Source organism: Palaemon carinicauda, chromosome 42 (assembly GCF_036898095.1).
Source record: "Palaemon carinicauda isolate YSFRI2023 chromosome 42, ASM3689809v2, whole genome shotgun sequence".
In the NCBI taxonomy this organism is placed as follows: domain Eukaryota; kingdom Metazoa; phylum Arthropoda; class Malacostraca; order Decapoda; family Palaemonidae; genus Palaemon; species Palaemon carinicauda.
The window spans coordinates 11,010,025-11,024,691 of NC_090766.1; the positions used below are offsets into that span (position 1 = coordinate 11,010,025).

The 14,667-nt window shown below is 34.2% G+C and overlaps 1 protein-coding gene across 1 annotated transcript; it reads left to right on the plus strand.

The window, feature by feature from the left end:
- The first annotated feature begins 828 nt into the window (after window positions 1-828).
- Window positions 829-3,008, plus strand: LOC137632746 (neurogenic differentiation factor 2-like). The gene is made up of 2 exons (XM_068364823.1): window positions 829-963; window positions 1,282-3,008. Exon 2 carries the CDS (start codon window positions 1,692-1,694, stop codon window positions 2,538-2,540), a length of 849 nt encoding a protein of 282 aa, XP_068220924.1. The 5' UTR covers window positions 829-963; window positions 1,282-1,691; the 3' UTR covers window positions 2,541-3,008.
- The last annotated feature ends 11,659 nt before the right edge of the window (window positions 3,009-14,667 follow it).

A 14,667-nucleotide genomic window follows, 5' to 3' on the forward strand; every position in this document is an offset into this window, starting at 1 on the left:
AATTACCGTAAAATCCCGTCACCATTTGAGAGAGAGAGAGAGAGAGAGAGAGAGGAGAGAGAGAGAGAGAGAGAGAGAGAGAGAGAGCGAGAGAGAGAGAGAGACTTCATAATAATGGTCCATCTACATCACTGAAATTACCGTAAAATCTCCTGTCACCATTTGAGAGAGAGAGAGAGAGAGAGAGAGAGAGAGAGAGAGAGAGAGAGAGAGAGAGAGAGAGAGAGAGAGAGAGAGAGAGCCATCGTAATCTCCTTTCCCAGATGTCTATGACAAGCTTTCATCTCGCAGACGAGTCAAGGATAAAATCGACGTCGCACGTATCGGGGTCAGGTCTGCTTCCAAAGACTTACCTGGAATCGACCCGAGAAATTCCCTAATGGCACAAGTGGCCCATCATGACCGGCCGTCTTTGAAATATGTCGAAACAGGAGTTCAAAATCCGAAGAAAAATAGAAAAATTTAAATTTCCAGATTGATTACATTGCTTGAGAGCTTTCGGGTCGCGGGAGGTGTTAGCCGATACCCTCGGGGTATGGGTATTAGTCCTCCCCAGGGGTATGGCTGAGGATCCTCCCAAAGGGGTATGGGGCATCCCAAGGGGTACGGGTATGGATTCTCTTAAGGGGTAAGGGTCCTCCCGGGGGGTACGAGTACGGAATCTGCCAAGGGGTATAGTTCCTCCCAAGGAAGGGCAGGGGTTTGGGTACTCCCAAGGAGTTTGGGTGCTCCCAACGGGTATGAGTCCTCCCAAGGGGTACGGGTACCTACCCTCCTAAGGGGTATAGGTCCTCCCAAGGGGTATGGGCCCTCCCAAGGAGCTGCGCCGGCTCCGACAGCCATCAAAATGGAAGGAAGGTGAGAACACGTTCAGTAGGTTGGAGACCTTCGTGCCAGCAACGTCTGTCTTCGGTTCGGAGACTTTACGGGACCAATCTGGCTTCGAGTGCCATAAAGTGACAGGTACAAGTTGCGGATAATTGATTGACTTTGAATTTTCTGGTATCCTGACATCGAAGGTCTTTGACGACAATATCGTTTGTTAGAAATAAAGTGGTAATAATATGGCCATTTACATTTCTAATATAAGCAAATGATGATACAGAAGTACGGTTTAATACATTTTAAATATATTACCTGTATCTAATTAATAGATACTCGTCTACCAAATCCTTAGGCACGAATAGAAAGATAAACTGAATCGAATAATTCTGACATCAAAATATGTAGAAGTAAATGGAAAAAGGCATAATCTGATGTTTTCTGTTCTTCATCTTCCAGGAACTCCGATGAATCAAATTTCCAGAACCACGGACTGGAACGGAATGAATCAAAACACCATAAAAAAATTGTTGTGTTGTGCTTCGAAATAATTCTCAGAAAACAAAATTTTATGGAACTAATCTAAGCTCTTGAAAGATGATAATTTTCTGTGTGAAATCCTAACTTGAAATTTGGGTTTTACTTTACCTTAGTAATTAGTGACTTAGTGATTTATGGGTTCTAAGTTACCTTTTGGTTACCAGTTTGACATTTGGTGACCCACTGAAATTTAGATAACTAGAACATTATGCTATTTCAAAATAATTATCCGAAAAAGATATAATGGAAATAGACTTCGTGCTTAAAATAGGAAATTTTCCATCTGAGATTTGACATTTAGTCACAGCTTCAACATCAAGTAATCCAAGATGGCGAAGAATCTAGATGATGTGCTGGATTGTGACGATGGAAAAACAGCGACTGACGATAACAACAACACTGAAAGTCCTAACAATAATGTAAGTAATAGGAGAGGCACAAAAAGGAGCTTTGATGAAGTAGACAGTGCCATTGGAAGTCACCTGGACGAGGGAAGCGAAGCCGAGGAGAACCAGGAACAGTGCCAAGTTCGAAAATCGACGACGAGTGGGAAGTACCAGCTCCGGCCTCGTTCCCATCACCCGCGGAGACTCAGTGACAGTGACTGGAATTTCCCGGACCCCATCAGGAGCAAATCACGCCATCCGCCCCTCTCCAGGTACCGCCGGAAGACCGCCAATGCCCGGGAACGCTACAGGATGAAGCAGATCAACTCGGCCTTCGAGAACCTGCGAGGCGTCCTTCCTTCCTGGGTATGCAGTCGAAGACCCCCTTCGGACATGACCAAAATCGCCACCCTCAAACTGGCCTCTGCTTATATCAGGTCCCTGCAGGATATTCTCGACGGGAAGGACCCGAGCGACACCTGTTCTTGGGTCCTGTCAGCCCTCCTGGAGGACAGCAATTCTAATTCCCAGCAAGACGTCCCAAACCTGAAAGGGACCAGTGCCAACGACAAGTGCCAATTCGCTACCCAGCCCGATTCAGACCCAAACACTGATCTCGTATCCTTGTTATGTGCGCCCCCGGAGTCGGGGGGCATTTCGGGGGGCACGTCCCAGGATAACCTCGAGACCTTTTCGTACCTGACTCCCATGGTCGAATCGGAGGCCATGGCACTGTTACTCGGTTACGAGCACCCTCCCTGGAATGAATCCCCGCCAGTTTCGTTGGTGTGACGTGACGTGACGTGGCGTGACGTGAGGCGTGACGTGTGACATGACGCGGTGTGACGTCACGGCAAGTAATGCAAAACTATCGAAATTCAAAGTGATTATAAATGTATGAAAGATCCTTTATGAGAATGTCCCGATATATTAAAAACGATAACTGTGATAATAATTTTGGTGTTATCTCAATTCTTTATTTTGCTAATAAAAGAGAAATTTCTATAAAAATCCATGAAAAAATATATGATCTAAAAGCTAATATCTTCAGAGAAATGTATATTTGAAAAATCAATGATGTTGAATGCTTATTAAAATAATTATACTGATACATAACCGGTAATGTTGACCTGTGTTTTTCCTATATGCAAAAAAAGGTAATATTTCATATTTATGTCAATCTATTTATTTGTAATATCCAGATTTATTACTGTGCAAGAAATGAACAATGCATGATCTATACACACACGCACATACACACACACGCATATATACATATATACATATATATATATATATATATATATATATATATATATATATATATATATATATATATATATATATAAAGTTTCACTATAATACTGACTTTATATTAATTATATGTGAATCTTTTAACTTTAATGTTCAGACCAATAATATATGTTCTGTAATATTATATTATAATATATTATCCTTACTATTTGTCTTGTATTATGCTCAAATTCTCAAATTATCGTCTGAATAAGTTAGTTTAAAATCAATACAATATACAAAAATTCGTAAATTCATGCGATACACTACATATATCTTTTCTTCCTTCTTCTGTTTTCCCTGACTTCAGTGTTATTTTGAATTTGGTTCGAGTCATGGCTATATGATGGCATACAGTACAATCTATGAGTTTCATTTATTTCAGCAGTATAAGAAATGCTAATACTTTCTTCAAAATTTTCTTTTCCACTCAATCTTAAAACATTCTTATTGAAAAAAAATTTTTTCTTTTTTTTCTGAATTATAAGGCTAATAATTTCTACAAAATTTTCTTTTCCACCCAATCTTGAAATATTTTTATTGAAAAAATCTTTTTTCTTTTTTTCTTTTCTGAATTATTAGGCTGATAATTTCTACAAAATTTTCTTTTCCACTCAATCTTAAAATATTCTTATTGAAAAAAAATCTTTTTTCTTTTTTTCTTTTCTGAATTATTAGGCTAATACTTTCTACAAAATTTTCTTTTCCGCTCAATCTTAAAACATTCTTATTGAAAAAATCTTTTTTCTTTTTTTTCTTTTCTGAATTATTAGTTATTGAAAAAGAAAATTCTTAATTTCTTTTTCTTTTTTGAGCTATCAGTCTCGAATTTCTTAAACCCTTCTAAACATTATGTTCAAAAGGATCTAAAATACAGTTGAAGTCTAGTTTTTCTCAAACATTCTAAATAAGATTGTCCAAATTTTTAACCTTGAATGTCATACATTCTAAACGTCTTAGCCCTTCTAAACATAACGTTCCATGGGATCTAAAATAAATTTAAGTCTTATTTTTTTCTCTAAACATTCTAAACATTATTATCCAGTTCCAACCTTGAATTTCTTACATTCTAAACGTTCCAAATGATTTAAATACAGTTCATCTTATTTTCTTTATCTCTAAACATTCTAAACATTTTGAACCTTGAACTTTCTATCCTATTCTAAACGTCTTAAAACCTTCTAAACACGACGTTCCAAATGATTTAAAATACAGTTCGATTTTTTCTCTAAACATTCTAAAAATTATTATCTAAAGTTTTAGAACCTTGAATGCCTTAGATTCTAAACGTCTCAAACCCTTCTAAACATAACGCTCCAAAGGATCTAAAATACAGAAAATTTGTTTTTTTCTAAACATTCTAAACATTATAATCCAAAGTTACGAACCTAGAATTTCTTATCTTATTCCAAATGTCTTAAACAATCTTAACATAACATTCCAAAGGATCTAAAATACAGTAATTTTTTTCTTCTCTAAACTTTCTAAACATTATTACACAAAGTTACGAACCTAAAATTTCTTACTTTATTCCAAACGTCTTGAACAATCTAAACATAACATTCCAAAGAATCTAAAATACAGTAATTTTTTTTCTCTAAACTTTCTGAACATTATTATCCAAAGTTTTGAACCTTAAACTTTCTACGATATTCTACACGTCTAAACATAACGTTCCAGAGGATCTAAAATACAGAAAATGTTTTTTTTTTCTAAACATTCTAAACATGATCCAAAGTTCAGATCCACCAATTTCTTACGCTTTTCTAAACATTCTAAACATGATCCAAATTACAGATCCACCAATTTCTTATGCTTTTCTAAACAGTCTAAACATGATCCAATGTTCAGATCCACCAATTTCTTATGCTTTTCTCAACAGTCTAAACATGATCCAAAGTTCAGATCCACCCATTTCTTATGCTTTTCTAACATTCTAAACATGATCCAATGTTCAGATCCACCAATTTCTTATGCTTTTCTAAACATTCTAAACATGATCCAATGTTCAGATCCACCAATTTCTTACGCTTTTCTAAACATTCTAAACATGATCCAAAGTTCAGATCCAACAATTTCTTATGCTTTTCTAAACATTCTAAACATGATCCAATGTTCAGATCCACCAATTTCTTATGCTTTTCTAAACATTCTAAACATGATCCAATGTTCAGATCCACCAATTTCTTATGCTTTTTTAAACATTCTAAACATGATCCAATGTTCAGATCCACCAATTTCTTACGCTTTTCTAAACATTCTAAACATGATCCAATGTTCAGATCCACCAATTTCTTATGCTTTTCTAAACATTCTAAACATGATCCAATGTTCAGATCCACCAATTTCTTATGCTTTCTAACAGTCTAAACATGATCCAATGTTCAGATCCACCAATTTCTTATGCTTTTCTAAACATTCTAAACATGATCCAATGTTCAGATCCACCAATTTCTTACGCTTTCCTAAACATTCTAAACATGATCCAATGTTCAGATCCACCAATTTCTTACGCTTTTCTAAACATTCTAAACATGATCCAAAGTTCAGATCCACCCAATTTCTTACGCTTTTCTAAACATTCTAAACATGATCCAATGTTCAGATCCACCAATTTCTTACGCTTTTCTAAACATTCTAAACATGATCCAAAGTTTATATCCACCAATTTCTTATGCTTTTCTAAACATTCTAAACATGATCCAATGTTCAGATCCACCAATTTCTTATGCTTTTCTAAACATCCTAAACATGATCCAATGTTCAGATCCACCAATTTCTTACGCTTTTCTAAACTTTCTAAACATGATCCAATGTTCAGATCCACCAATTTCTTATGCTTTTCTAAACATTCTAAACTCGAATGCCCCTCGTTTCGAGAACCCCATCAATCAGAACTTTCTCCACCTCCTAAAACCATTCTAAAACAATCTCCCGCCTAAAAGAATATCTACCCAGCAAAGCCTTTTAGCCATCTAAAACCATCTAAAATTTCTAAACAAGATCATTTCTTCCCCGACTCAGTGTTTTTACAACGTGAATATGCTGCAACAGGGTTGCCAGGTTTTTCTAAGCAAGAAAAGGCCAACTTCTGATAAAATGCAGCTTTAAAAGGCCAAACCGGTAGTAAAAAGGCCAAAAGTATAGCATTTAAGGCATACCAATTTTTAAAAAAGGCCAAATTTGAAGTCATTAGTCTAAAAAAGGCCAACCTGACAAGGCTGCTACAGGCCATCCATTAGTTTCAACCTGGCAACCCTGGTACAGCCACCCATTAATAAAAAGAGGCCAAAAAGTATAGCACCTAAGACCAACTAATTTCCAAAAAGGCCAAATATAAAGTTTTCAGCCTGAAAAAGGCCAACCTGGCAACCCTGCTATATCCACCCATTGATAAAAAAAGCCAAAAGTATAGCATTTAAGGCCTACCAATTTTAAAAAAGGCCAAATTTGAAGTCATTAACCTAAAAAAGGCCAACCTGGCAACCTGCTATATCCACCTATTAGTAAAAAGGCCAAAAAGTATAGCATTTAAGCCCCACCAATTTCAAAAACAGCCCAAATTTTAAATTTTTTTACCTGAAAAGGCCAACCTGGCAACCCTACTATATCCACCCATTGGTAAAAAGGCCAAAAAATATAGCATCTAAGGCCAACCAATTTCCAAAAAAGGCCAAATATAAAGTTTTCAGCCTGAAAAAGGCCAACCTAGCAACACTGCTATATACACCCCATTGGTAAAAAGGCCAAAAAATATAGCATTAAAAGTCCAACCAATTTCAAAAAAGGCCAAAAAATATACCATTTAAGCCCCACCAATTTCAAAAAAGGCCAAATATCAAGTTTTTTAGCCTGAAAAATTGCCAACCTGGCAACCCTGCGTAGTACATCCTCTTAAAATGCATCCACGTATTAATCTGGCCATCATAATCATACTCATTTCGCCGCTATATTAGCATTTAGCGCCATCCCGACAGAAACTTTATTACCGCAAACACGTACTAAATATGTTATCAAGTCCGGCCAGAAAATGCAAATCTCGAATATATAAGAATATAAGAACAGAAGAATAGAAGAACGTGGCCTGTTCTTTATGTTTCTTAATCACATTCATAAAATCTATGAAGATTAACATCTGCGCTGCGATAATTATATGTTAGAAACTTTTTTTACTTTATTAAACGCTTTGTTTCTCAATGGTTTTATTATATTAGGATAAAAGTCTTAATCTCTCTCTCTCTCTCTCTCTCTCTCTCTCTCTCGTTAGAGTAACTGTTCGATCTAAGGAGTGTTGTGAAATACAGGAACTCTCTCTCTCTCTCTCTCTCTCTCTCTCTCTCTCTCTCCTTAAAGCACCTTCGATCTAAGGAAAGTTGTGAAACAGGATATCTCTCTCTCTCTCTCTCTCTCTCCTCTCTCTCTCTCGGTTAGAAAAACTGTTTCGATTTAATGAAAGTTGTGAAATAGAATTTCTCTCTCTCTCTCTCTCTCTCTCTCTCTCTCTCTCTCTCCTTAAAGCACCTTCGATCTAAGGAAAGTTGTGAAACAGGATCTCTCTCTCTCTCTCTCTCTCTCTCTCTCTCTCTCTCGGTTAGAAAAAACTGTTTCGATTTAATGAAAGTTGTGAAATAGAATTTCTCTCTCTCTCTCTCTCTCTCTCTCTCTCTCTCTCTGTGTATTAGAACAACTGTTCGATTTAATGAAAGTTATGAAATAGAATTTCTCTCTCTCTCTCTCTCTCTCTCTCTCTCTCTCTCTCTCTCTCGTTAGAACAACTCTTCTAAGATGCATTGTTAATACACGATATCAAACAAACTACATTAAATATTTAATGATGCAAAATAAAAAACCCAATTGTTTTGTTCATCAATAAATTCAAAATTTTACCTCATACAAAATTACATACATAATCACTTACAAACAAAAAATTTACGTCTGAGAAACATGAAATTGATTAACGCAAACATATACAACTCTGAAAATGTGAAATTAATCTTTATTTACATTTAAAATATATTCGTTGAATTTAGCTGTTATTAAACACTTATTTCATACAAAAATTAAAAATATATATATATAAATGTATTTAAATGTAAAACTTATCTAAAATCAAAGACATGTATACATACAATCATAATCACTCACACAAAAAAAATTACCTTTGAGAAATGAGAAATTATTTTTCATTTGCACTTAAACGATTATCAAAGATAAATATTATTCCACCACATTAAAATGTTCATTATCCATCACAGAATAAATATATGTTTACCTTAACAGTCGTTTTAATCATCAACTATTGCGGATTGGATTAAAAATTACTCAACTATGAAAAATATTATTCATCCAATGAAGAATCCAATTGTATATACACAGGTCTTGCGAAACACAAGTTCATGAACTATCACGATTTTCTGCAATAAACTCCATGTCAATAGTTGATAAATATAATTATTGCAAATATCATATGACATTTACTAATGTTGGTATAAATTTTGCAAGAAATAATTAATGTTTCCCGTTAAAAGGTGTCGTATTTGGAAATTATTATTATTATTATTATTATTATTATTATTATTATTATTATTATTATTATTATTATTGTTGCAACAGATTATGAGATTGTGAAGTTATTGCAAGAAGTTATACATTGATTTCTATAGTAAAACATCCAATTAATACCGATTTTCAAGTGTGAGTGTGGGAGTCTGAAAATGTACAGAGACGTTGCTTTTATATATATATGTATATATATATATATATATATATATACACGTGTATATATATATATATATATATTGTATATATATACATATATATATGTATATATATACATATATATATGTATATATATATATATATAGTATTATATATATTTATATATAATATATATACACATATATATATCTATATATATCTATATGTATCTATATATATACATATATATAAATGTATCTATATATACGCACACATAAATATATGTATCTATTTATATATATATATATATATATATACATATATATATATATATATATACATATATATATACATATATATATATATACATATTATATATATATATACTATATACACACACACACGTTATCCTAGTATTTTAAGGCCTGAATTTTATGATGATTAATATATTGATATGTTTTAAGTATATTAAAATGTTTTATAAATAAGAAAAAAAGTTGGTTTCATTATTCCTCATTCATCACTTGATCTTATTTACATGAGTTTAAACATATTAAAAATGTAATATATATATATATATATATATATATATACACACACACACACAATTACGACATAACAAACTAATGTTTATATGATAATTGTATATACATGCTTGCATACAATAACAAATGTAGCCATTTATAGTCAAATGCAGGACAAAGGCCTCAGACATGTAGTTATTCGTGTGTGGGGTTTGGCCAGTGCGGATTGGTGTTGGTGGAAGATTTTCGTCTGATTGCTCACAACAAACCAACCTAGTATGGGTGGCCTTGACTAGTAGAGTTTTGCTGGTCACGGTATCCCCACTCAGAAAGAGACAACAATTATGTATTATTACTGTAATTAAATGTAGCTGGTCTAGATTACTTTTCTCACCCTATTTTGTATAAAACATATCAAATCTGAGGCTTCTTTGAGTCTCTCTCTCTCTCTCTCTCTGCTCTCTCTCTCTCTCTACTTCAAAATACAGGTGGGACCAAGAGCGATCGAATCACAATTCAACTAATTCACCAGTTAACTAATCCACAACTTAACTAATTCACAAGTTAAATCTTTCACGTCAGGTTAGAAACGGTAAACTGGATTTTATTGTACAGAATTCAACACTAGTTTATGAATTCGCAAGATGAATACATTACATCCTATTTGAGAAAAAGAAGAGGTCACGAGGAGAGAGAGAGAGAGAGAGAGAGAGAGAGAGAGATCCGTTTCACAACTTTCCTTAAATCGCATAGTTGTTCTAACGGAGAGAGAGAGAGAGAGAGGAGAGAGAGAGAGAGAGATCCTGTTTCACAACTTTCCTTAAATCACATAGTTGTTCTAATGGAGAGAGAGAGAGAGGAGAGAGAGAGAGAGAGAGATCCCGTTTCACAACTTTCCTTAAATCGCATAGTTGTTCTAACGGAGAGAGAGAGAGAGAGAGAGAGAGAGGAGAGAGAGAGGGAAGATCCTGTTTCACAACTTTCCTTAAATCGCATAGTTGTTCTAATGGAGAGAGAGAGAGAGAGAGAGAGAGAGAGAGAGAGAGAGAGAGTAATTTAGCTAGGTTCTATCAAACCTGAGCATAAATCGCCAAAATAGAAATTGACTGAGGGCTGTATTCCTTTTTCACATCAGCAATTAAAAAGATTCTAATCATATTTAACAATATATGGCAAAGATTAACATGAAATAATCAAAATATTATTGTCATTATTGTCATTACTACTATCTTTATCATTATTATTGTGACCCCTATTATAATTTCTCAATATTCTGAGAATAGTTAATTCCTTTCATTTTTACTTTACAAAACGTTAAGTAGATCAATATGTGAACAACATTTAGATGTGATGATTTCGCAAAATAAACACGATGAAAAAATTATATTCACGCAACGGTACACGAGATGACGAAGGCGAAAATCCGAGTAAAAAAATCAAAAGCAAAAAATCTTCAAAATAAAAAAGCATAAATTACTAAAATTAAAAAGCAAAAAATACTAAAATTAAACAGCAAAAAAAAGCAAATTAAAAAGCAAAAACTACTAAAAATAAAAGGGAAAAAATCCTAAAAATAAACAAAAAATAAATCATAGAAATCAAAATGCGAGCCACATTCTAAGAAAATGTTAAAAGTTGCCTTTTTATTTAACTCATACTTTACCTATCCAGATGCACAATGAATAACTAAGTATTATTATGCGATTATGCAAGTTAAATTATATGATTGAAAATTAATTAAGCGATGATAATGATGATAGCGATAAAGATAACGAATGTCTTCAGAGATCTAATATCTCCCACAAATCGACGATCTTCACAGATTCGAGATCTTCAAAGATCCAAGATAACGGATGTATTCACAGATCTAGGATCTCCACAGATCCACGATCTTCACAGATCCAAGATAATGGATGTCTCCACAGATCCAAGATAACGGATGTCTTCACAGATCCTGGATCTCCACAGATCCTGCTTCTTCACAGATCTAAGATAACGGATGTCTTCATAGATCATGGATCTTCACAGATCTAAGATAACGGATGTCTTCATAGATCATGGATCTTCACAGATCCAAGATAACGGATGTCTTCACAGATCGAGAATCTCCACATATCCAAGATCTTTATAGATTCAAAATTTCCACAGATCCAAGGTCTTCACAGATCAAAGATAACGGATGTCTCCATAGATACAACACCTCCACAAATCCAAAATCTCCAAAAATCGAAGATAACGGATGTCTTCACAGATCGAGAATCTTCACAGGTCCAAAATAACGGATGTCTTCACAGATCGAGAATCTTCACAGATCCAAAATAACGGATGTCTTCACAGATCCAAGACCTTCACAGATCCAAGATAACGGATGTCTTCACAGATCCAAGACCTTCACAGATCCAAGATCTTCAGAGATCCAATGTCTTCAGAAATCCAAGATCTCCACAGATTCAAGATAACGGATATCTTCACAGATCTAAGATCTCCACAGACCCAGGATCTCCACAGATACAAGAATCTCCACGGACCCAGGATCTCCGCAGATAAAAGATCTCCACAGATCCAGGATCTCCAAATATCGAAGATAACGGATTTCTTCACAGATCGAGAATTTCCACAGATTCAAAATCTTTACAGATCCAAGATCTTCACAGATCCAAGATAACGGATGTCTTCACAGATCTAAGATCTCCACAAATTCAACAGCTCCATAGGGCTCCAGAGAAAGCAATATGCAGATGAGCTGCCGGCAGAGAAGTTAACTCGATGACAGAACACCGACGGCTTCTGTGTTGACCTCCTCCGAGAGGTCATGACCTGACCTGGCATGGATCTCGCCAGGGTTAAACAGTACCGTTTTGGTTTGTATTTGATAGATGGGGGGATAATGAAAGAGATGAGGGGAGAGAGAAATTTAATTTACATTTCTAAAATTCAATTCACATCAGAAATTTAATTCATATTTCTAGATTTTTAATTCACATTTTTATCTAAGTAAAAAATGTTACATAAATACGGGAATTTATAAGAACACAGCCTCATTATTTAAAACTATATTATAGATATGAATAATAAAAAATTAATAATTATTCTTTTGTCTTTGCGTTCCATAACCCTTGCCAGAGTTTGATAAACTCTATGGAGGTTAATCGCCTATTATGGAAAATAGCTAGTTATTGATAAAATCGGTAGAGAGAGAGAGAGAGAGAGAGAGAGAGAGAGAGAGAGAAAGAGTTATCTAAGCAGACATAAGAGGAAACAGAAATAAACAAAGTTTCTACAAATTGCTTGTAACTGTTCTGGATGAATCATAAAAAAACAGAAAGCCGTGTACAGTAGTCAGTTGATAACGAGACAAAAATCCAATAAAAAATTAGCCTCTACTTATTCCCAATCTAGTATTGTATATTTCCAAGCATAATTTTCTGTCACGCTTGCAAAATATTTACAATCAAGCTTTATATATTTGAGGTTTTTCCCCACAAATGGCATTTTGGTCTCCCAGAATCTTTTACCTGGCTTTAAACAATAAAGTGGTAGTTCACTTTCCTAACAATGACAAGAAAGACTTAAATATTGACAGGAGATAATCCACATAGGCCATCTTTCATAAATCATATTCGAAGGTACAGTTGGCATCATTAATTGTTCAGTGGCTACTTTCCATTTAGTAAGGGTAGAAGACACTCTTCTAGAAGGACACTCCAAAATCAAACCATTGTTCTCTAATCTTGGGTAGTACTATAGCCTCTGAACCATGGCCTTACACTGTCTTAGGTTATAGAACTCTTGCATGAGGGTACATTTGGGCAAACTATTTTACCGTGTTTCTCTTTCTCTTGTTATTTTGAAGCTTTTATAGCTTATATATGAAAGATTTATTTTAATATTACTGTTCTTAACTTCTTTTGTGGTTTATTTCCTTATTTCCTTTCCTTACTGGGCTATTTTCCTTGTTGGAGCCCATGGGTTTATAGCACCCAGCTTTTCCAACTAGGGTTGTAGCTTAGCAAGTAATAATAATAATAATAATAATAATAATAATAATAATAATAATAATAATTCCAGTGAAGTTCACGGGAAGCTAAGTAGACGTCTGACAGTTGTAAATTGTCGCAGGCAACGCTGTTTAGCAAATGAGAAGCTGTTGGCAACACTGCCTGTAAAACCAAGTCCCTGAGCTTGTAAACATGCGACTGAAAGCATTTTTATTAATTTTACGTAGATCTATATGGTAAATTATTATTTGCTGAACAACACTCCACGTGAAGTATACTGGAATTAACGAAGCCAACTGTACTAGCAATTACTCTTTCCTGGCCTGACTTGTCGAACCTACCGAGCTGTATAGATAGATCTAGCCCTGCCTACTTCCATCCACTTCCCGCCTGAAGAGGAGAGGCGACACCCAGCACCCTCTTGTAACGAGTAGCAGCCTTATCTGTCACACTGTGTTTAGGTGTAACGTTTTCACACTACCCAGCAGGTAGAAGACATCAAAAGAGAGCTTTACGGCACCAATAGTTATTATTATTATTATTATTATTATTATCATTTGCTAAGCTGCAACCCTAGTTGGAAAAGCAGGATGCTATAAGCACAGGGGCTCCAAACAGGGAAAACAGCCCAGTGAGGAAAGGAAACAAGGAAAAAAAAATTAATTGTTTTAAGAACAGCAACAATATTAAAATGAACATTTCCTATATGAACTATAAAAACTGAATTATCTGCATTAGATCCAGTCTACACCTCTAAAATATAAAATACTAAATGCCTTTCTTTCATATTGCTACAAAACAGGTAGTAGTAGTAGTAGTAGTAGGATCATTATTATCATTATTATTTTTTTATCATCATCATCATCATCATTATTATTATTATTATTATTATTATTATTATTATTATTATTATTAATTATCATTATTATCTTTTTAGCATTATTATTATTATTATTATTATCATTATTATTATCTAAGCTACAACCCTAGTTAAAAAAGCAGGATGCTATAAGCCCAAGTGCTCCAAGGGGGAAAACCAACCCAGTGATGAAAGAAAATAAATAAATAAATAAACCACAAGATTATTAATAAACAATTGAAATAAAATATGTCAAGAGCAGTAACAAAATTAAAAGACATCATTCATATATAAACAATTAAAAGACACTTATATCAGCCTCTTCAACATGAAAACATTTACCGCAACTTTGAACTTTTGGAGTTCCATATTATGCTGATAGTCTTAACCGCAAATACATGTTTTTGATAAGCTACTTAACCCGCCACGGGCCAATGCATTTACATCATCTGTCTGAACGTTAAGTTTTTACAACGATTTGTTTATTTATTGCTGTGTTTATTTCCTTGCATATTACACAACACTTCATTGCTTAGTGTCTATTCTTT